We start from the raw sequence: 21,586 nt of genomic DNA, 5'->3' as shown, positions 1-21,586 counted from the left end.
TTCCGCGGTGAAAGGTCGTTTATAATCCGGGTGATACTGTAAAAATTGGACACCAATAAGGTTACATTCGTGCCTTGCCGTTGATCTCCCGTTTCATGGCCTCTGCCCTTGAGTGAGTCCAACAGAGCGATGGTGATGGACGCACGCCGGCAGAAGAAAGCTGGATATCAGTGGGGCACGTTAGGCGTTGAACTCTCCACCACATGAAGACCAAGGAGGCTTTGTAATTATAGAACAGGAAGCATGGGCTGACAAAACAATGTGTAGCCTGGACAATCTGAGAGATTCTTGCTATTTCAATAGAGGATGACTGCTTTCTCGTAATAATTCTCCATCATTACTGAATCTTTTGTACTTGACTTCCAGCTATCTACGTTGTGAACCATGGCAGATAGAGCATTACAACCTGCGATACTGATCGTATCAGACACTGCTTCTCAGGATCCATCGACAGACCGGGTTGTCGATGCCCTAGCACCCTTATTACTAACCACAGACCAGAGTCCCTGGAAGACACCATTTGTCAACATCGTGCCCGATAATGTACTCGATATTCAAAGGAGCATATGTAACTGGACAGACGGGCAAGACGCCGTGAACCTAGTCCTTCTGAGTGGTGGCACAGGATTCACGACTCGAGACAATACGCCAGAGGTTAGTTAAATCCCTGGTAATGTTCTTATTGCTTCAACTCTGATACTCTGCTATGCAGGCGGTAACTCCCCTTCTTCATCGTCATGCTCCTGGACTTGTGTATGTTTGTTCTCCGGATGTATTTGGCGGTTATCGCTAACTCGCTGTAACAAGGCATGGAATGCTGGATGCCTCGTTGAAAGTCACGCCATGTATGGTTAAACTTGATCATTCCTCCTGTCAGAGAGAGGACTAATGTTGAGCGCAGTCGCGATGATGTCTCGACCCGTCGCAGGAGTCCGGACTAGGACAGTGATAGTCACTCTCCCCGGGTCGCCGAAGGGGGCAAAAGAAAACCTTGAAGCCATTGTAAAGCTACTTCCCCATGCTTGCGTCCAAGCAGCCGGTGCAAACTCCAGAGCTCTTCACGCTGGCGGCATGCGGAAACTAGAAGCAGAAGCCGGCGTCTCCTCGGGAAGGAACCAAGAAAGCAGCACCGCGGCGGACACCGATAATCGTCAACCGCAACTTGGACACAGTGACTGTGGGCATTCCCGCCACTGTGGAAATAAGACAGCAAAGTCGAATGACACGAGTGAGGGACCAAGCCGCCGGAATCGCCTATCGCCTTATCCGATGTTGTCGGTCGATGAAGCTCTCTGGCGCATCAGTCACCATACTCCTGATCCTGTGGTGGTGGAGGCCCCGGTGACACCTGCGCTGGTTGGATCAGTAATCGCTGAGGATATCTACGCCGCAGAGGCTGTGCCGGCCTATCGAGCGAGTACTGTGGATGGATATGCCGTGATCGCTCCTGACTCGACTGAAAAAGATATAAGTTCGACGAGTAGAGGGACCAAGGGGATCTTTCCTGTCGCCTCCATCGCGCACGCTAATGCCAGTGATACCGCTCCCCCACTGGAACCAGGGACCATTTCGCGTATTACCACTGGCGCACCTCTGCCTCCAAACGCAAATGCGGTGGTTATGGTTGAAGATACTGTTCTGCATTCCTCCACACCAGATGGTACCGAAGAGGCCACGGTGGAAATTTTAACGGATGATATCAAACCAAACGAGAACGTACGGCAACCCGGTAGTGACATTGGACTGGGCTCGAGGATCCTTCGAATGGGTGACATCGTCACACCCGTTGGGGGTGAAATTGGCCTTCTTGCAGCAACCGGGACACGCAAAGTCAAAATCTATAAAAAGCCTTGTATTGGTGTTATGAGCACAGGAGATGAACTAGTCCCACATGATGACCCCCAGAGACTTCACGGTGGCCAAATCCGTGATTCAAATCGGCTCTCACTACTTTCTTGTCTCTCGTCTTGGGGCTTTCCCACCATTGACTTGGGAATCGCTCCTGATACCCCTGCCGGAGTGCTCGAAGAGCGGCTACGTAATGCGATCGAGAGGGAGGAAAATAGTATCGATGTGATCATTACGACAGGTGGTGTCTCGATGGGTGAATTAGACCTCCTCAAGCCGACCATCGAGCGTTCCCTGGGGGGCACCGTACATTTTGGCCGGGTCTCCATGAAGCCTGGGAAGCCAACTACCTTTGCCAGCATCCCCGTAAAGCGGTCACCCTCCCAAGCGGACGATACACCAAACACATGGGGAAAGAAACTCATCTTCTCACTACCTGGAAACCCAGCCTCGGCGTTGGTCAGCCTGCACTTGTTCGTGCTACCCTGTCTGCACAAGCTTATGGGGATAGGTCAGGGAATACTTTCCTCAGGGTCCGGCCCGACGCCAGGACTCCCTATCGTGACTGTGACTCTGATGCATCAGTTGGCATTGAACCGCGAGCGCACGGAATATCATTGCGCTATTGTCAGGGCATCTCAAGCAGATGGACTCCTGTATGCTTGCAGCACGGGGGTTAGTGCTACAGGACAGCGGAGCTCGAGGGTGGGAAACCTTGCGTCTGCGAATGCTCTTTTGGTATTGAAACCTGGACAAGGGTCTATTGAAAAGGGCACGCTGGTAGCAGCCTTGATTTTGGGTCCTATTCGGTCGGGGGTATAATGATGCTTGGATTATAAATGAGTTTATAAATTCCGTGCAATATGACTGTGCTACAAAGAAGATGGCTCCCCCGTTCATCCATGGTTTACTCAGGCCCGAAGAATCTATATTAATGCCCTATACTATACTTGGCGTTGTATCAAGATGAAGCCAAGCTCTGGAGGATTGGCTCGCGTCAACCTAAATCCCAGCCACGAACTTGGCAAAATAAATCAAGTTCCAAATGCCAGGCACGCAAGCCACCAATACAAGTATTTGTGTACATTATGACGAGAAGAAATAATGTTTCTACTATTATTTACCCACATCATCAGGGCTTGCAGTGTCAAACCGTCTGAAAACCCCAAGTTCAATACGACGCAGCAATGATTCGCTCCATAGTATTGCCCAAGACGGAAACGGCGCCAAATTAGAACGACTCCACTCAGAACACACACTTAGCAATCTTAGCTTCTGCCTTAGGGTCTGTGCTTTGCAGACTCAAGCCACCTTTCTCGGAGGTGCAATCAGAGCCCGCGGAGATAAAACCGGGTGATTTGCTAATTGGGGTTGACAGGATTATCAAGTGGTTGAATAACGGATTTGCAACGTTTCTGCCACCGGTGGTAAAATTATTGTTGATCCCACGCAGCTTTGGTAACGATATCAACCCACGTTCAATACAATAGAACATAATTTACTAACTATTTTAAGAGTAAAAACTTTGAGCTAGGAAATAGGAGAAAAGCCCGCGAAGAAATAAATTCTACAACCATGGCCCAAGCTCCGACCGGGACCTTCCAGGTTCATTACTTCGCCAGCGCATCGAGCTATACGAACCGACAATCGGAGGCTCTGCCCGCACCACTTCCGTTGGGTAAATTGTTCGATATCTTGGAGTCCAAATACCCTGGGATTGGAGCCAAGGTTTTAACGAGTTGTGGAGTTAGTGTTAATTTGGAATACGTGGATGTGGAGGAGGAGAAAGTGAAACTCCGCGATATGGAAGCTGCCCAAGATGGACAAAGCCGGGCCTTGGTGACCATTAAGGCCGGCGATGAAGTGGCTATTATTCCCCCTGTTAGTTCGGGGTAGCCTGTAGCTGGTTTACTTCACATATGACAGAACTATGACTGTTTTCTTGTGACGGCAAGCCTCCTTTCTTGACTTATATTGCGTGCATATGCAGCACTAGCGACTTGTATACAACCCAGAGTTATGGTCAATCAGCTCAGGCGACCCTTACATACTCAATCTAGACCAACGTATACCACAAAATAGATGAGGCATGTATGCAGGAGAGCAAAAGCCGTCGTGGTCTTCGGCCCGAGCGTTGACTCCACCAGCCGGTTATAGTAACCGTCGGCCATTTACTACGTAGTAATTTTATCTAGCTGAGTGATTCGCAGTTGTCTTATCGGGATAGCCCGATACCTTTTTTTTTTTTTTTTTTTTTTTGGCCCTTCCCTTGAAAGAAGGGAAAGGTGTTGCCGGGCAAACCCCCTTCCCCTCAACTGGTGTTGTATATCGTATACAACTCTCTTCACTGCCTCACGAGATCAATGGTTACATGGCGACTGCGCGACATACTCATACGGAACAAAACTCGAATGGTTAAATTATGTATTCGCCAGCCAAGGAAGAGCTTAACCGCCACCATATCTGTGGACCGACTTTTCTTGTTGAATTGCTTGATTGCACGGCTTCTTATCGTCGGTGGGGTTCGTAGCCCTAGTCCGGAGACCGCCCGAGACCAAAGCCTTTAGTACTTGCAGGTCGGAAATGATTTAAATCTCGATCAGCGTCATGACCACCGGACGGCTTTTAAATAATCGGGGACTGCCTTGAGCCCGGGTCACGGTGTGTGGGAGTTCACTGGTCTTTCTTCACCATGACCTACGATCCAGAGAATGGAATGGCAAACGCCAGGGCCGATGCGCCCGTGGAGACAGGAAAGGAGCATGAGGCAACGCAAACCACTGTCAAAGAGAGTACACTCATCTATGATAATTCTCCCGACCCCAGCAGACGAGATTCCTACCGTCCCACGAAATTACAAAGTAATTTGACCATCGTCAGCTGTGTGAGTCGGAATCTACTTGCGGACATGCATAGAGCGAGGGCTGATAATCCATTTAGTACATCGCCAATTTCAGTGACGGATTCCAAAACAGTCTTGCCAATCCTACTAATGTCATCTTCAAAAAGCTCCTAGGGACCAATGGATATCCCTCCGAGATGCAGACACGGATTAGCAATTCCCTCTTAATCGGTGCTATCTTGGGTGTCCTCGCCCTAGGATACACATCGGACATGTTTTCACGACGAGCCGGGTTACTATTCACCTCCGGCCTCGTCGCGATCGGAACTCTGATGTCTACACTTGCGCTCCAAGTACATCCGACGCACAACATGCTCTGGTACTTTGTGATAGTGCGAGGGATCGCTGGTTTTGGGGTTGGCGGCGAGTATCCCCCAAGTGCAGCAGCCGGCATCGAGGAATCAGACGATGTAAGGCAGAGACCGAGTTACGTTCACTTACGGGACCGATCAACTAAGAAACCATTGACTAGTTTAAAAGAAAATACCGTGGACCACTATTCGTCTCCTTCACGACGCTAATGGCGACCTCCGCTGCGCCCATCCAGATGATTGTTTACCTCATCTGCCTCATCGCCAGCAATGAAAACCTCCCAGTCACCTTCCACGCCTTATACTCGATTGCGACCATTCTCCCAGTAATAATCATGGTCCTGCGTTTCTTCATGACCGACTCGACATTATTCCACTATTCGAACTTCAAACGCCAGAAACGCCCGCTCAGGTTCTACTTGCTCCTGCTGAAACGCTATAGATGGCGTCTCTTCACCACATCCCTCGCCTTCTTCCTTTACGACTTCATCAACTTTCCCAACAGCATCATGTCCAGCACCATCATCAACTCGCTTGTCAAGGACCACAATATCCGCACCACCGCAATCTGGCAGGTCATCCTCGGCGCCCTCCCCGTACCAGGCGTGATCGTGGGAGCCTGGTTAACCAATGCAATCGGACGCCGATACACCGGTATACTAGGATTCGCCGGATACATGATCCTCGGATTCATCATTGGCGGTACATTCCCCCATCTATCAAAGAACATGCCCGCATTCGTGGTCCTATACGGCCTGCTACAAGCCTTAGGTCACATGGGACCCGGTGCGACGATCGGATTGATCTCAACAGAGTCATTCCCCACCGCCATGCGTGGAATGGGGTATAGTATTGCGACAGCGTTTGGAAGAACTGGTGCTGCCGTTGGGACGCAGTGCTTCACGCCATTGCAGCAGAGGGCGGGCAAACAATCCACCTTTTACCTGGCGGGTGGTGTTGCTATTCTCGGGATGATTGTGTATTGGTTTCTGCCGGAGAGTAGTGAGTTGAATTTGGAGGAGGAGGATCGGGAGTTGAGTGAGTTTTTGGCTGAGAATGGCTTTCCGATGGAGAAGGCTTGAGGGTTTTTATGTCGCTGTTGAGATAATGGTGTTGATACTAGGGCATGGTGTGGGCTATGGCTCGATATCTTTTGGGACGGTGGGTGTAGCGTATCCACCACGTCAACATGTCCTTCACAGAAATAATGAGTAAAATTATACCCGCTAGATGAAAGAGACAGAGCGCGTTATGTTTATTATATACATTGATGTAATCAAGACGTCGTCGTTATTGAACAAACTTTTAGAAGCTAAACTAAATTTCTCTTGAGAATGTATCCAACTTCCAACTCACACAAGACCCAAGACACACTATCTAACAGACCAACCTGAGGCTATAACCCCCGATACATCCAATAAAGAAGTCTCCAACCACTTCTCAGCCACCCTCAGGTATCATTACTCCCTCCGCCGCACCCGAATCTTTACATTTAATTGAGGAATAATGGTCTGACCTACAACAGAATTCACCGGCCTCTTATCCAACGGCTCAATATCATAATTCATCAATATATAACCAATGATGAGCTTCATCGCGTGGGCCGCAAACCACCGACCAGGGCTACACAAGTCAGCGAACCATCATCCTTCAACAAACAAAGTCACAAATCAATAGCTCAAATAGAGAGCTTACCAAGAATGCCGCCCATGACCAAAAGCCAAGAACTTCTCACTGGTCACAGGAACCAGCATAGCTTTCGATTCCTGGGTTTCAGTATCTATAGAAAGGAAGCGGAAAGGCCGATACTCGTCCGGGTCTTCATATGTCTGCTCGTCACGATGGACACCAACTGCTGCTACAGCGAGCCAGGTTCCACGAGGTAGGAATTGCCCGTCGGGCAGTGTGATGCCTCCCTTTTGGACGACTCGTCGAGATAGCATACGGTCGGATAAGGGACTCAGACGGAGACTTTCGCGAATGGTGCTTTCCATGTGAGGCATTGATTGTGAGATGGGTTGGGATTTGTCCCGGTTTGTAAATGCGAGTTCGGCTTCTTGACGGAGAGTGTTGTAATATCTGCGGTCTGGGTCAGAGCTTAGGAGGTCGAGGAAGAAGTTTTCTGTCATTGCGATGAGGACGTCGATGGGGAGGAATACCTGTGGATGAGTGAGTTAATCTGATGTTTATGGTATGATGAGAAATAATCACTGATGGAGGCATGCGCTCACAATAAGGGTAAGCCGAACTATCAGAGCACTGATATGTACTTTGCGTGTCGGATTCTGGCACATGGCCAGATCGACCATCCATGTAACCATATCTGCTGGCGGAGTCTCTTTCCTGGTTCTGAGGCATTGTATGCGTTCTTTGAATGTCGGATACAGGTAAATAATAAGACGTATCCAGTAATAATAGATAGGAAGACCGGCAACAACACCAACAACGGGTTTAAGCGGCCAGGGGACTAATTGAGACACGAAAAGCATCATGGCCCCCGTGATGCGTGTAAACATCTTGACATAGTATACAAATTTTGCACTTCTACAAAGTGAGGCTCCGAGGAAGAGGCGAAGACATATCCCAAATATAATCCTGTCTAAAGCTGCAGTGAGATTAACCTCCTTCCATGCACTGGCACCAGGAGGGCCGAGCACTTCATCGGTGGTATATCTTAGTTCATCTAGAAACGCGTCTTCGGTGTTTGCAATATTTCGGGTAAGATCGTTCCGGATGGCTCTGATCAGTTCGAGATGGTCGTAGTTGTCGAATGCCGGGGCGAGGAATGGAAGGGCGTGGACATCTTCGTTGGCTTTTTCGTGGGACAAGACAGTTTCTGGTTGGCTTAGGAGCCATGGGATTTGTTCTGGTGGTAGCAGGACTTGTGGATAGAAGCTCGGGTTGCAGACTGCGAATGGTTCTGCCTTTTTGGAGAACTAGAATCAAGCAGAAGGGGGACACGTTAGCAGGTATATTGGAAAATTGCTTAACAAATGTCACACCTCTCTATAGCCACCCTCACTGGATCTGGACCCTATGCATTCCTTGAGACTTATTCTAAGAGCACAGAGAGGTTCACGAGGAATTGATGGCCACCACCGCATAGATGATGGTAACCTGAGATAGCCAAACCAAGGACATAGCAGAACGAAAACCAGCAGACAAAGGGAGGCAATGAGAATCTGCCCCGTTAAGTTAGTTGCCATATCTGCGATCTGCATTCTAACTGTGGACGGATGGAGTTTTCAATCTCGATAGACCGTTTGTGCTATCAACGAGTGATGTACAAAGACATGCGGCATGCGTTAGATACCTTTCTCGAATCGAGGATCTGACAACGGAGAGAATCATCTGCCGTATGGCACATTTTGCTATTGAATACCTAAGGTTGAAGTAAGCTGACATGTTCGCGAGAACCACCGAGAACTAAATTTTGAATGTGGCACTCAGGGATACAAAACCAAATTCAAATACGATCATATGCTATCCATTACTATTGTAGTGATCAGACACTGTGGTCTCCCTTGCATCCGGGCTTGGCCAGAAAGTGTCAAATACGAACCTGCAGTGTAATGATAGGCATCCAATGACGACAGAGAGTTGATAATGCACTGATACATGGCTTAAACCCAATGCTATGCATCCATCTGGCCGAAAGACAGGGAAAAGTGAATGAGGGACTGGCTGATGGGGGAAGGGAGAGGGTATTCGTATGACTGAAGTCAGCACGGGAGCGCGGCTGCATTCCACCAGGCCTCCAGATTGCCTGCACTCGTTACCAATTCAATTGTACCATGAAGTATTACATTTATTGAATTTAAAGGTGTGGGCTGGTGGTATTAAGGTGGCTCAAGGCCATACCATTGACAGGCAACCCGTGTCCATCCTCCCATAACATCCACGATGATTGGCGACCAGTATACCAACGTCGGTGCGGGTTTTAAATCAGCCTTAGCAGTACTCTGCATCGCCGTGTGCTTTCTTCTACTATCTCCGTGGATTGCTTACGCGAGTTTGCCAACGTCCATAAAATCGCCTATCAAAGTAAAGGGACCGTTATCAGCGCTCCGAGCATGCTTGAGTGAGATCACCGCCGGAACGAAAACCTCGACAAAGGGATACGAATTAGTGCGTAAAGTTAACCTTTCCACGTATGAGAAGGCTTACGCTAACATGATCGGGTGTACAGTATTCTAAAAAGGGACAGTCATTTGCAATGCTGAACATCAACTTTCGCCCTCAGGTTATCCTACCTCCGGAGTATGTTCGCTGGCTAATCACCCAACCAGAAGATATCCTCTCCCATGCCAAGGCCAGTGACGATGCTGACGCACTGGGGTATATCTGGCCACTGTTTGATGCATCAGCTCTTCACTCATTCTCCAAAGTCCTCCAGAATGATCTCACTCGGAACGTCACACAGACAGAGAATGATGTTTTGGAAGAAGTGCAGCACATCATGGATGAGCTTGTCGGTAAGGCCGGCACTTGGAAGGAGGTGAATATGGTTCGGGTTTTCGAAAGGATCATGTATCAGGCGACGCAGCGCGTTTATGTGGGACTTCCTCTGTGCCGAGACAGCACGTATATGGGATATGTGAAAGGATATGCCCGCTCTTTGGGGACTGCCATGGTATTCGCAGCCCAGCTTACCCCATGGCCCCTCAGACAGGTTACAGCCCTGCTGGCAGGTTTGCCGGTTTACTACTATGTCCTTCGGGTCCGATCTTACCTGTCCCCGCTATTCAAGGAACGGATGGAGCGGCTGAAAGCGAACGAGGGGATGAAGGAGGGTTTACCAGAACACGAACCAGGCAACCTGATTACCTGGATGTCAAATGGCGTGCTTTCCGGGGTCGCGCCCAGGTCGGTCAGCCCAAGCGAAATGGTAACATGGCTTGGAATTCTCGTAAGTAGTTCATACGACCTAGTGTCATTCTAATCCTCACTGCCGTATACCAAGACCTTAACTGATTATGCACAGGCACTCCTGCCAACAGATAATCTCTGGACGACATGCACAAATGTACTTCTTGATCTGCTTAGCTCCGCGTCCGAGCACGCTTATCTCCATAGCATCCGTGAGGAAGCAAAGACAGTATTCGCTTCAAGCAAGGAGTCTAGTAAGCCCGTGTCACATGGATTGCATCATATTGATAGCGCAATTCGAGAGAGTCTTCGGATGAATTCCCTATCCCCGAGATCCCTCCATCGCCAGGTTGTACGTCGCGGGGGTGTTGTGCTACCTGACGGACAGAAGGTCCCTGTAGGGACTTGGCTGTGTGTTTTATCCGGGAACATCCAGAGAGATGAAGACTTTTATGACGATGCACATACCTACAAGCCATTCCGTTTCGTTCCTAAGCTGGCTGAGTCTGGAGGCGACAAGGCACCGTCGTTGCCTTTGACAAATGAGAAGTATCTTACTTTCGGTTATGGTCGACACGCCTGGTAAGTATTTGAAATGATTCTTCCACTTTGGCTACACTAATCATGCTTCAGCCCTGGGCGATGGTTTTCATTCCAGATAATGAAGATCGTTATTGCCTATATCCTCGTAAACTATGACATTCGGCCGCTGGACAAACGCCCGGACAATATCAAGTTTGCAGATCTCAACATACCCCACCTATCCCACATAATCAAGATCAAGAGGATAACAGGAAGCCAGTAGTGCAGCACTATTGGTTAAGTAGACAGGAATGCGGTGGTTGCACGAGCAAGCAAGGGGTAATGCCTAGACAAGTTCATATAGCTTCGCAGCCCAGCTTTCACAACTACTGTGTATCTACTTAGGTTCCGATAGGTTTTGATAAAGAGAAATACCAGGGTTTCTTTGTATTGTATGATCATGCACTTGGCAACACCTCTCAAGAGGCTACAGGGCAAAGCCTCGATCACACAGCAGAAGTTATGGTTACAGCGCATATTCGTATTGGTGTAGGCCTACCCTATACAATGTCTCAGGGTCAGTTTTATGATTCCTCATCTTAGCCCGAGGTCTTGGACTTTCAACCACTGGGCAATTTAACGGCACTCTCTAGACTTTTTAACATAATGTATACTTTTTAATAGAGCAACCCTCCGAGCCAGATATGCTTACCCCATGACCAAACCATGTAAATTCAATCACAAGGTCCACTTCATACGTGATCTCTAAACTATGTGCAGTGTCTGAAACCCAGAGCATGCATAATGCCGTATTTCCTACTTACTCACACATGTCAGGTGGTACAATAGTAAGTCGGCTGGCTGGATCTCAACATGATCGGCAGCCGATGTAGCACACGGTATCCATGAATCGGAATCTGCCAACCGGAATACCTTTCCGATTGAAGCCGGAATAAACAGTCAGTCCTCCAATCGGCCCCGTATTCTAGTTTGTGTGATGGACAGCCGTAATAGAAAGCATTGTAAGTATGAGAACCGATGTGTTATGTTTCACAAGGGATCCTGCTTGGTGGACAATACTGAAGCTAACGCCTTAGATTATCACCGATAGAGGAACTCAATACAGTGTGAGTATAGGAAAGACCGGAAAAAAGGTCATTAACACTGCCACTAATGCATCCACAATCACAGTAAGAAATACTAACTGCGGATCAATGCTTATCCTGTGGGTCTATGTGATAGGATGCAGGACCGGGGGACCTCAAACTCTAACCTCTAGCCTAACGGTGGCTTTAGATGATGGGAGGGAATAGCTCCCTGTAAGACTCGGGGTTCATATCCTCCAATAGGACCACACAGGTGCTATGAATACGAGCGCATCTGGTCCCTTGGCGCTCTGGGTTCCGAGCGATCTGTACGGGTCTTACTGATATTCCGTTCGTATTACATGGTGACGGATGAAAAGTTATCAAATCTGACTATACGTATGCGATAGATCATGGCCATACCACTTCTTGATTTATCTAAATTAGGTCCCAATATGGACTTACCATGACGCATTGAATCTTTGAGGCTGAAATCCAACTGCTGGTTTTGGTGGGCCTGATCCATAATGACAGGATAAGCCAAATGAAACTGAGCTACAGTATACCGATATTTACATAGGGTTCTGTTTTAAAGCGCATGGCAATGATACGCACTTTCTAAATGTATACAGGGTTTTCCCCATAGAGGTCAACATCACAATTTGCCATAATCATTCAATACAATCCACGGCTAGGTGGCTCGGGCCTTTTCCAGCCCCTACGGAATCCTAAGCAAGTAGTCCAGAGATCACGGAGACCAATAGCTTAATTTGCAAATCTTGCAGCAAACCAGTCATGCGCAGAAGTCAACTTATGTTGGCCTTCCAGTCGACCCAAGTACAACGCCGTGGTTTGCTTCAATTGTCTGGCGGTATCGATCTCTGTCTCTTCCGGCCCGAAGTATCGGCCACCTGTCAACTGCGTGAAGCCAAACATGAGTTTCACATCCTCTAGTTCCTGGATTCCATGCGTGTCAAAGGCCTCCCACGTCGGTAGTATAGGCTGAAACCGCGCCTTGTGTCCTGTAACCGCGGTGAAATCCGCGACAACTTGTTCAAAACTGCGAATGTCGCTGACACCGTGAACGAAGTGACCGTTCCATCGACTAGGATCCAGAAATATACCATGGACGATATCTCCGAAGTCGTCCGAGATGCTCAACCATGGAACGTGTTCATCTCCTCCCCAATATGGGACTTTGAAAGTAAGGTATCCTTCGTCATCAGTAAAATAGGGAAATCCTCCGAAGACTGGAGCGACCTCTTTGCCAAGGAAGTTCTCTAGAAACCATCCAGCGCCAATAGGGGTGAAAGTCTCGAAGGAGCCAAGGGACCTTGCGTATTGCTCAATCTTGTTCTTCACTATCCGGGAGTTAGTCGTATCCTTCCGGTCAGTAACCCTGCAATGAAGGTAGGCTTACTGTCCATTGCCTTCATTCGCACTCGGCCATTTGTCATCTCTGTGCAAGGAGGACCAGAACTGAATACGAGATGCTTCACACCATCCTGAACAGCAGAATCGACGATTATTTTGCCCAAGTCGAACTCTGTTGGCCCACCTTCGGTGGCAAAGACCTTAATACATCCGTTAACAGCTTGGGTTTGCCGAGGTATCATGAGACATACACACCTTGTCATCGGAGTTGATATTGACAAATGCTCCCCAAGAGCCACTAAATGCTGACAGCATCTCGTCGCCCATAAAACCATCCCCCTGAACAATCTCGGCACCGAGAGCAGCAAGCTTTCGGCTGGCATCGGACTGGGGGTTTCGTGTAATTACACGTACTCTAAAGTCCGGACTTTGAAGCAGCGAATGAGCCACGGAACCACCTTGCTTGCCTGTACCCCCGAAGATGGTGATGAGCTTACGATCTGAGCCCATGATGAAACGGTGTCAGGGAGTCACTGTATTGAGTAGACAAAGCCTTGTAAGGAACGGTAGATATGATGAATGGAAAAAGCAGACTGAGCTGGTTTCCGGAATCCGAACTTGCGCGTCTGGGCCTGCCTTTATAGATATCTGCCAACCCTATAATCCGCGTTACGGGCAGCAGGCAGCACCATTACTCAGTAAACGGTGGCATCGATCGAGCTGCGTTAATCACATCCCGGACCATCTCAGTTGGATCCCAGGGCGCAGCTCGTGTCATCATGTAATTAAGTTGACATCACACCCTTACCTGCATGAATTGTCGGCTTTCACATTTCATAACCCTTCGCCATTGGCTTGCAGTGTTTCCCACGATCCCACACCACTTACCGACCATACATAACACTATACAGCGGTTTCCCATGCAGATGTGAGACAACCTAACTCCAGGAATATGTCTTACCTGGGCGGCCTGATGGATTGGACCCCTTGCTCTTGGGGCCTTCTCTCAATTCATCATGCAGTAATGATGTACTGCTGACAATTTTGACAAGGCATTTAATGTAAAATGTGGCAAATCACTGGATGGTGTATATAAACAGCTCCTTCCAGGGCTACTTGTTGGCTCAAGACAACTCCCTTCTCTGCCTGTCAATAGAATATTCTATTACCGACCTAACACAGACGCCTTCGATGCCTTCTCAAGTTTTGACTCATGAGGAAGAGTATGGCTTGGCTGTACGCCAGGGAAAGGGCCTTGCCCAACAATTTTTCGATCACGTTTTGCTCAACCCTTCTACCATTGCTGTTGTTGATGGCGATACCAGTTTGACGTATCAGGACCTACATGTGCGGGCTGCAGTGCTCGCCCAGGAGCTCCGACGGGGGAATCTGCATTTAGAAGAGCCTGTTGGTGTTGTCGTGCAACATGGAATATCAGATGTCGTTGCTCAAATGGCTATCCTGTATGCAGCGGGTACTTGTGTTCCCATGGATCCAACCCTGCCTGACCTGCAAATCAAGGGTCGACTAGACAGATTACAGGCAAGATATATCCTCGTCGACAGGGCCAATCAGCATCGGGATCTGCCATTCCACCTCTTAATTGTCGATGACTCAAGCGCGTCGTTTGCCAAGAGCTCGTACGTCTGGGACAATGACGAGCCCATGCAGACTACCTTAGAGCATCGCACCCACATCATACATACGTCCGGTACTACCAGTGAACCTAAGGCCGTTCAAATTGCGGCACGCTCTATTCTGCAGGTAGTTTTCCATGCCCCGTTCGAGCCTTTGCACCCCACCGATAGGGTGGCCCATGTCAACAACTCAAGCTTTGATGTCTCCCTTTTTGATCTCTGGGTACCACTGTTACGCGGAGCTTGCATTGTAGTTGTGAGCAAGGTTACCCTGCTCGATCTAGAAGCCCTTGCAGCTTATATAGATCGACAGAGAATTACAGTAATGGCTACTACCACCGCCATTCTCAATTTAGCGGCGTCGGTATACCCTCGTGCATTCGAGAAGCTGCGGTTGTGTTTCATCGGAGGTGAAGCCGCCAACATTTCCGCTATCGAGACTGTTTTCCAAGCAGGACCACCAACACAGCTTATCAACGCGTATGGCCCGACTGAGTGCTGCATATTTTGCCTTGCACACCGAGTGACCATCGCCGATGTCCAAGCTGGAGGGGTGAGTATTGGAAAGCCAATCGGACGCACTATAGCTTATATTTGTGATGAAGCCGGTCAACCAGTCCCTGATGGCCACGAGGGCGAATTGCTTATCGGTGGGGCAGGTGTCTCACCAGGATACATCAACCAGCCCGACAAGAATAGAGCTTCCTTTGTGGCTGTTGAAGGCAGCGACTGTGAGCGGCTCTACCGAACAGGGGATATTGTACGCCGACGGGTAACAGATGGCCAGATTGATTACGTTGGGAGACGGGACCATCAAGTGAAAGTTCGCGGGTTTCGGATTGAGCTCGAAGCAGTCGAGTCTGCGATTATGAAAACTGGGCAATTTTCTGAGGCCGTGGCGTTGAAGGTTGAAGCTGGCTCTGAAGGGGCGGGTTCGATCCTGGTTGCCTTCGCCGTTGCGCTCTCTGGAATCAAGCCTCACGCAGTCCTGAGTGCCGTAGATATGCTAAAAGCTGTTCTACCGGATTACATGGTCCCCAAGATTGAGCTCATCTCCAAAATGCCCGTCAATAGCCATGCCAAGGTTGACCGGAAATACCTCGAGCAGCTATTCCGCAACCGATGGGCCGAACAGCATATCGATATTGACAATGAAAACAGCATTCGCGGGAAACTTGCCAATCTGTGGGCCAGCATATTGGGTGTACCTGTTCCCCCTTCCAATGACAATGCCGATTTCTTCCTTCTTGGTGCTACGTCCATGCAAGCTTCCTTGCTTATCAGTCGAATTCAGAAGTCCTTTGAGGTTCAGGTGTCTCTCCTGACTCTCTATGATAATAGCAGCCTCATCGGACTGGCTGGCATAATTGAAGAACGCATACTGGGTACCCAGGAAAGCTTTTGCAAGGAATCAGAACGGCACATGTGGCTTGAAGATAGCAAGCTTGCAGACAACCTAGTTCCTCCGTTGGGCCCTCCGGTCGATTGGTGCCGTGACACCGAGGGACGGGTGTTCTTAACCGGGGCGACCGGTTTTGTAGGCTCCTTCTTACTCGCCGATCTACTGCGTCAGCCGAACGTGCATCAAGTCGGATGTTTGGTACGGGCTGTGGACCCCGCAACTGGCCTGAGACGTTTGCAAAATGCTCTAGCAAAATATGATCTATGGGAGAACGGGTTTCGTTATAAGCTGTTGCCCCTCTGCGGTACCCTAGAAGATAGGTATCTTGGACTGGGGCCCGATAGGTTTGAGGAAATTGCCCACTGGGCTAGTGTTATCTTCCACCTCGGCGCCCGAGTTAACTACACCCAGCCTTATTCATTACATCGTCCCGCGAATGTCCAGGGCACAGTTAATGTTCTGCGCCTAGCCTGTGCTGGCCGGTCCAAAGCGTTGCACTATGTTTCCAGTATCTCCTGTTTCGGCCCAACGGGCTTCATTACTGGCACACGGACCGTTATGGAGAATGAATCTCTCCCGCGACACCTGGAGGCCCTTCCCTATGACCATGGATATGCCCAAAGCCAGTGGGTGGTGGAGAACATGTTGCAACGTTTGATGGATAATGGGTTCCCCATCGTGGTATATCGACCGGGCTTTATTACAGGACACAGCCAAACAGGCGCCTGTAATCCCGATGACTTTCTCAGCCGGTTGATTATCGCATGCGAAGAGATGGGATCCTACCCTCTTCTTCCAAACCAAAGGAAAGAATTCGTACCCGTGGACTATGTCAACGCCGTTCTCCTGCATATCGCCTCATCAACCACTACCGCTATAGGCCGGGTTTACCAGATTGTGCCTCCAAACCGGGACCTGTCATTGGATATGAATGACTCCATGGAGTTGGTTGGCTCCTTGGCCGAGGGAGGCGGCTCTTCCCTGCGCGGCATAAGCTACCAGCAGTGGGTCCAGGAGTTGGACAGACAGTCCCCGGAACGGCTTCGGCCATTACAACCCATGTTGACGGAAAAGCTATACCAGGGACTCACACGGTGGGAGTTGTACGAGAACATGCCCGTGTATGACACTACCAACACCAGACAAGCGCTCGAGTGCTACCCCGGCGGTCTCAAGTTTCCCGTGTTAGACTCTGACTTGATGCAAAAATATATCCGTTACCTGCAAAATCAGCCGACGTGTCCGAAAGAGGAATCTGCAATGAATGGCACGGACAGTTAAGACGCATGCTAACCTTCATCCACGACACTATTGGTTTCATTGTCGATGATTTTATAGATGCTGATCTCGGGTGTATGCTTGCAATGGGCCGATTATACTTGGGTTTTGGGGAGGGGAGGTATCTCTTCCGGTAAATTGGGTTTGGTTTTAAAAGAACGTCATCATATGGGGCACATTGGGCTTCACTTCGTATAGTAGTGCAATTATTTGCCATGTCAATATAACGACCAAACTCCACCTCTCCTCGCTGTGGTCTGACCTTTGCCCCTACTCTCGGGCCATTTTCCACGTGGCATGCACAACTAGTGATTTTCCACCCGCGTGTTCTGGGGTTCACCCTCATATTGATCCTCTAAAAATAAATGTCAAATTATTGACGGCCGTTCTGAAAACAGTATCGGTTAATGACGCTTCTAGGTCTAAACGGGTATGGACTAACGCATGCTGTCAGTAGGGACACATCAGGAGGAACCTGGGGAACAAATCAAAACCGCGAGCTACTGCAACTGTTCCATCCTCGGTCACACGGTTCCACCTGGGAACACGTATTCTGATTGAGATAGTCACGGAGCCTCCCGTCACATCGGCTGGGTGTTCCCGCCGTGTCAACTTGTATAGCAATAGAGTGGTCTATTCTCGGAGCTTGGCGTCATTAGACGGGTCAATAGTTAGATTGTGGAGAGGAAGATCCTATATATAGAAAAGTTGTTCCGGAAGGGGACATGCGATCAACGAGAAGAAAGGAGAAGGCGGTGGACGATGGGCTGACCGGGCATTATTAACTCCTGTGCGCGTGAGCGGTGAGGTCCCGTTGACCCAATGAACAAGCATAAAAATCCCGGACTGGGGGGAAGGGAAGATGAGATTTGGATCTGGTCACGGGGGGCGGCTTTTCCCTTTTGCCCCTTATTTCCGCTTGTTGTGCCCCCCGTGGTCCGTGATAACCCTAAATAGTCTTAAGGAAGGAACTTTGGCTGGACTGGATCCCCCTTCTTTGATGGGCTCACAAATAGATGGTTCCAACGAGGTAGTAACAATCGACAACGGAGACCACTCTCCTCTTTGCTCCTCAATCGCCGATGTGATTTCTGCCAACAGAACAGATTCAAACTATTGTGGTGTACCCGTCACTCGGATTTGCTGATCATAGAAAAGGGTGTCTCACCTTCTCCACCGGACCATTGATCAACGGCGCACTATAGGGATAAATAGTTAGGGTTGCCCCTCATTGACCGTCGTCAGCAACCCCACTACTCCTAACTGACTCCAATTATTTGTGTTCATACACGAAATATGTCAATTTTCCCCCATGTTCCGCGTCATTTGATCCTTTAAAAACCATTCAAACGTGGCGCGTTCGACTTCTCCAGGCATCTCCAGCGCGTCGCCATGCAGTTGGTATTGTCGACAAGCTCAGTCTAATTCTACGTCTCCCGCTTTTTGTTTTCGCGGAGATGACACGGGTCACGATGGATCAGGACACGGAGAACAAAGTCCTTGTCATCAAGAATATGGACTCGGGATATCTGGTCGCCGGGGAACAGGTCACCCTCGAAGACGTGCCCTATGACGCGACCGAACCGATTGCCGAGGACGAGTTAATGGTGCAGCTTCTCTATGCAACCTACGACCTCTTCAAACGGGACCTGGCCAGTTCCTCGGCTGACGCGACAGAATTGCGGGGCCGAAAGCCAGTCGAAACGATGAGTATCGCGAAAGTCATCAAATCCAATCATGGGAATTTCCAGGAAGGGGATATTGTGATCGGTCGCTTGCCGGTGCAACAATACGTGCAGATCAACGCCGACGACGCGACCAAGTTACAGCGTCTCGAGAATCCCTGCGAGTTCGATGATATTCGGTTATTCCTCAGCGTCCTGGGTGTCCCCGGTCTCCTAGCCTTTTCATCCTTATACGAGATCGGTCGACCTAAAAAAGGCGAAACGATCCTCATCGCCGGTGCGAGCGACGAAATCGGCCAACTCGTCGGCCAGATGGCCCGCCTCGAAGGGTTGAAGGTGTTTGGTAGCGTTGAATCAGATGAAAAACTCGACTTTCTTATTACGGAACTCGGCTTCGATGGAGGATTTAATTACGCCAAGGAGAGTCCCTACGAAGCTCTCCCTCGTCTCGTCCCCGACGGCATCGATATATATTATGATAACTTGAGCTGGATGTCCCGCCTGAATATCGGCGGGCTGGATACCCATTTTGACCTTCTCGGTAGCAGACATCTAAACGCAGCGTTCGCCTCGGTGAGACGATACGGCCGGATCATGTTTTATGGCACGATCGCCGAACAGACCGTGCTGGACCCCATCATTGGCATGTTTTTGCACAATACTGTTTTGAAACGACTTACGATTCGTGGCTTCGCGCTCTCTGATCCCAGCTTTGGGAAGAAGTGGAGCAAGCTTCATATGGAACGCATGCAACAATGGGTCAAGGAAGAAAAACTCAAGATCCCTACCTTCGAGATTACCGGGATGGAGAATGCGGCCAAGGCCTTCGTGGAGGCCTTCTACTCCAGTGAGAATACACATACGCATACCATCTTAGCAATTACGTGATTCAGCCATGTGCGTCTGATCTAGGAAATACACCGTTCGACACCGTTCGCCCGAGCTATCATGACAGAGTTGAGGTTGTCCTTTCCCTCATCTTCCATGTCTCTATCCGCAGCCAACCCAGGGCATAACATGGTCACCTGGACCATATGCGACGACTACCTTCCGCAATAATCAGGGCTTACGAGCCACTCGACCGCACATCACATTTGTGCCATAATCCAAGGGCCTATAAGGACGCCGGTGAACGCCCCCCAGCCCGTTGAACGTCTCTCATCAATTCCGATTTCTCGACATAACATTTTCCTTCCATGGGAACTGAGAATTTGGCAGGTCACACTATACATAAAAACGGGGAATTCAGCGACCGTTTGTTAGACCGCCGCACCGCTCAACCTCCTTCTTCTGCCTGACAAAAAGCGCTGTCTTTACCGAACACCAAATCCCTCCGTATCTCACTCGCATGGCTAGCCCTGAAACGCTAACGAGAGAGATTTTTTTTTCTTAAGGTCTTGATACTATGACGATATATTTTTGCGCTTTTTTATTAGAGGCTTGAATTCCACGAAGAGGGTGTGCCTTCATACTAAAACACAACTCTCGTTCACCATTGTAAATATACAGTAGGCGGTCAGATAAAAGCTCGGATCATCGAAGCAAACAACACCCGGTCCCATCCCGTGATTTTCTTAGAGTCGGGGCTCTTCGGATTCTTTCGGGTACCTGAACTACGTTGCCTTGGTTCAGGGTCTCATGAACCGAGCACTGAATCGCCTTAACACGACATTTAATATGGTCTGTAATTGGCTACGCTATCTTTTTTATGAGAAAGCGGAAGTCTGGGTTAGGTATAAGGCGTTGGAGAATTGGGTTACCATGTTTATATATTTCGGTGGGATTATATATATGTGGAACTGTACATGTAAATATTCTATCAAGTCCGAAACACTTAATATCAAACTTCATTTTCCATAAGCCAACATAATCCCGAACAATGAGATAGCCAGCCGGAGATAATGTTCCCTATACGGTGATGAAAGGGCCCAACTGACTGCAAAGGAATGCTAAACAAACCCGCCCCCAGCTGCATCAGGTTTCTAAAGGCTCATACCAACCTCCGACGCCATTGAGTTACTGTTACAGAATTTTGATGAAGCTAATGTAATCTGATTTCGCCCCCCCATAGAAAAGCTTCTAACTTGTTCTATGTACATAGTTGATATTGTACCCTGTATATCCCGATTCAGTCATCACAACCCTGTACATGTAGTGTCATCTGCGAAATCACCACCTCATTCATTGGTTGGTATCGGTGGCCCAAATGGGCTCGCCGTCATTCTTGTAGAGAACGACGTTACCATCATTCTGCATGATGCAGTAGACAGAGTCATCCCCCGTGGGGGCAGCGGTGTTGGTGTGCCAGGTACAGTGACCGACACCCTCGTTGGTACTAGACATGATGTCGTGTCAACCCATCATGGTTTAATAGCAAGGAGCAGTAGGACTCGAAAAGAAGACTAGGAAACTTACTACATGCAAAAGTTTCCGTCTTCCTGCATCTTGATACCCTTTATATCGTCGCGCTGTTGGGGAGTGTTCTGCCAAATGCATTCGCCGTCGTCGCCGTTGTCCGGGTCACCACCTTTGTACACGGCGATCTTGCCATCATCCTGCATCCTGAACTCGAATTGGCCATTCTCGCTCCAGAGGCTGTTGCCAACATCGAGCCATTCGCCGTTATGGAGAGTGTCTGGCATGTTGTCTTAGAAAAATATATGTGAACGTTGG

The 21,586-nt window shown here is 49.1% G+C and overlaps 9 protein-coding genes across 9 annotated transcripts; 6 read left to right on the top strand and 3 right to left on the bottom strand.

The window, feature by feature from the left end:
* Window positions 1–324: 324 nt before the first annotated feature.
* Window positions 325–2,670, top strand: BDV38DRAFT_291253 (bifunctional molybdopterin adenylyltransferase MobB/molybdopterin molybdotransferase MoeA family protein; the record flags this gene model as incomplete). Its single annotated transcript, XM_032061698.1, has 4 exons — window positions 325–654; window positions 713–753; window positions 808–845; window positions 902–2,670. Exons 1-4 carry the CDS (start codon window positions 385–387, stop codon window positions 2,668–2,670), a joined length of 2,118 nt encoding a protein of 705 aa, XP_031915599.1. The 5' UTR covers window positions 325–384.
* Window positions 2,671–3,423: 753 nt separating this feature from the next.
* On the top strand, window positions 3,424–3,744 carry BDV38DRAFT_280888 (MoaD/ThiS family protein; the record flags this gene model as incomplete). The annotated part of the gene is made up of 1 exon (XM_032059413.1): window positions 3,424–3,744. The coding sequence occupies one exon, from the start codon at window positions 3,424–3,426 to the stop codon at window positions 3,742–3,744; it is 321 nt and encodes a 106-aa protein (XP_031915598.1).
* Window positions 3,745–4,540: 796 nt separating this feature from the next.
* Window positions 4,541–6,167, top strand: BDV38DRAFT_291248 (major facilitator superfamily domain-containing protein; the record flags this gene model as incomplete). Its single annotated transcript, XM_032061697.1, has 3 exons — window positions 4,541–4,732; window positions 4,789–5,160; window positions 5,223–6,167. 3 exons carry the CDS (start codon window positions 4,541–4,543, stop codon window positions 6,141–6,143), a joined length of 1,485 nt encoding a protein of 494 aa, XP_031915597.1. The 3' UTR covers window positions 6,144–6,167.
* Window positions 6,168–6,752: 585 nt separating this feature from the next.
* BDV38DRAFT_269723 (cytochrome P450) lies at window positions 6,753–8,267 on the bottom strand (the record flags this gene model as incomplete). The annotated part of the gene is made up of 3 exons (XM_032057021.1): window positions 6,753–7,220; window positions 7,293–7,997; window positions 8,064–8,267. The coding sequence occupies 3 exons, from the start codon at window positions 8,265–8,267 to the stop codon at window positions 6,753–6,755; spliced, it is 1,377 nt and encodes a 458-aa protein (XP_031915596.1).
* Window positions 8,268–8,964: 697 nt separating this feature from the next.
* BDV38DRAFT_291247 (cytochrome P450) lies at window positions 8,965–10,735 on the top strand (the record flags this gene model as incomplete). Its single annotated transcript, XM_032061696.1, has 4 exons — window positions 8,965–9,189; window positions 9,251–9,970; window positions 10,046–10,512; window positions 10,564–10,735. The coding sequence occupies 4 exons, from the start codon at window positions 8,965–8,967 to the stop codon at window positions 10,733–10,735; spliced, it is 1,584 nt and encodes a 527-aa protein (XP_031915595.1).
* Window positions 10,736–12,182: 1,447 nt separating this feature from the next.
* Window positions 12,183–13,707, bottom strand: BDV38DRAFT_44520 (NmrA/HSCARG family protein). The gene is made up of 3 exons (XM_032063361.1): window positions 13,167–13,707; window positions 12,958–13,111; window positions 12,183–12,898 (listed from the first exon to the last, which is right to left on the bottom strand). The coding sequence occupies exons 1-3, from the start codon at window positions 13,419–13,421 to the stop codon at window positions 12,303–12,305; spliced, it is 1,005 nt and encodes a 334-aa protein (XP_031915594.1). The 5' UTR covers window positions 13,422–13,707; the 3' UTR covers window positions 12,183–12,302.
* A 395-nt stretch (window positions 13,708–14,102) lies between these two features.
* BDV38DRAFT_280883 (non-ribosomal peptide synthetase) lies at window positions 14,103–17,231 on the top strand (the record flags this gene model as incomplete). Its single annotated transcript, XM_032059412.1, has 1 exon — window positions 14,103–17,231. One exon carries the CDS (start codon window positions 14,103–14,105, stop codon window positions 17,229–17,231), a length of 3,129 nt encoding a protein of 1,042 aa, XP_031915593.1.
* A 1,469-nt stretch (window positions 17,232–18,700) lies between these two features.
* On the top strand, window positions 18,701–19,801 carry BDV38DRAFT_280882 (MDR family NADP-dependent oxidoreductase; the record flags this gene model as incomplete). Its single annotated transcript, XM_032059411.1, has 1 exon — window positions 18,701–19,801. The coding sequence occupies one exon, from the start codon at window positions 18,701–18,703 to the stop codon at window positions 19,799–19,801; it is 1,101 nt and encodes a 366-aa protein (XP_031915592.1).
* Window positions 19,802–20,893: 1,092 nt separating this feature from the next.
* BDV38DRAFT_44504 (bulb-type lectin domain-containing protein) lies at window positions 20,894–21,586 on the bottom strand. The gene is made up of 2 exons (XM_032063360.1): window positions 21,329–21,586; window positions 20,894–21,248 (listed from the first exon to the last, which is right to left on the bottom strand). The coding sequence occupies exons 1-2, from the start codon at window positions 21,553–21,555 to the stop codon at window positions 21,095–21,097; spliced, it is 381 nt and encodes a 126-aa protein (XP_031915591.1). The 5' UTR covers window positions 21,556–21,586; the 3' UTR covers window positions 20,894–21,094.

The sequence above is a fragment of the Aspergillus pseudotamarii genome, assembly GCF_009193445.1.
Source record: "Aspergillus pseudotamarii strain CBS 117625 unplaced genomic scaffold BDV38scaffold_15, whole genome shotgun sequence".
In the NCBI taxonomy this organism is placed as follows: Eukaryota; Fungi; Ascomycota; class Eurotiomycetes; order Eurotiales; family Aspergillaceae; genus Aspergillus; species Aspergillus pseudotamarii.
This window is presented reverse-complemented; position numbering and strand designations above follow the sequence as displayed.

Coding starts and splice junctions, on each gene's coding strand:
- BDV38DRAFT_44520 (XM_032063361.1), bottom strand. CDS start 13,421: ATGGGCTCAGATCGTAAGCTCATCACCATCTTCGGGGGTACAGGCAAG. Junction 13,112..13,166: donor ATATCAACTCCGATGACAAG/GTGTGTATGTCT, acceptor GGATGTATTAAG/GTCTTTGCCACCGAAGGTGG. Junction 12,899..12,957: donor GCGAATGAAGGCAATGGACA/GTAAGCCTACCT, acceptor ACTCCCGGATAG/TGAAGAACAAGATTGAGCAA.
- BDV38DRAFT_44504 (XM_032063360.1), bottom strand. CDS start 21,555: ATGCCAGACACTCTCCATAACGGCGAATGGCTCGATGTTGGCAACAGC. Junction 21,249..21,328: donor GACGGAAACTTTTGCATGTA/GTAAGTTTCCTA, acceptor CATCATGTCTAG/TACCAACGAGGGTGTCGGTC.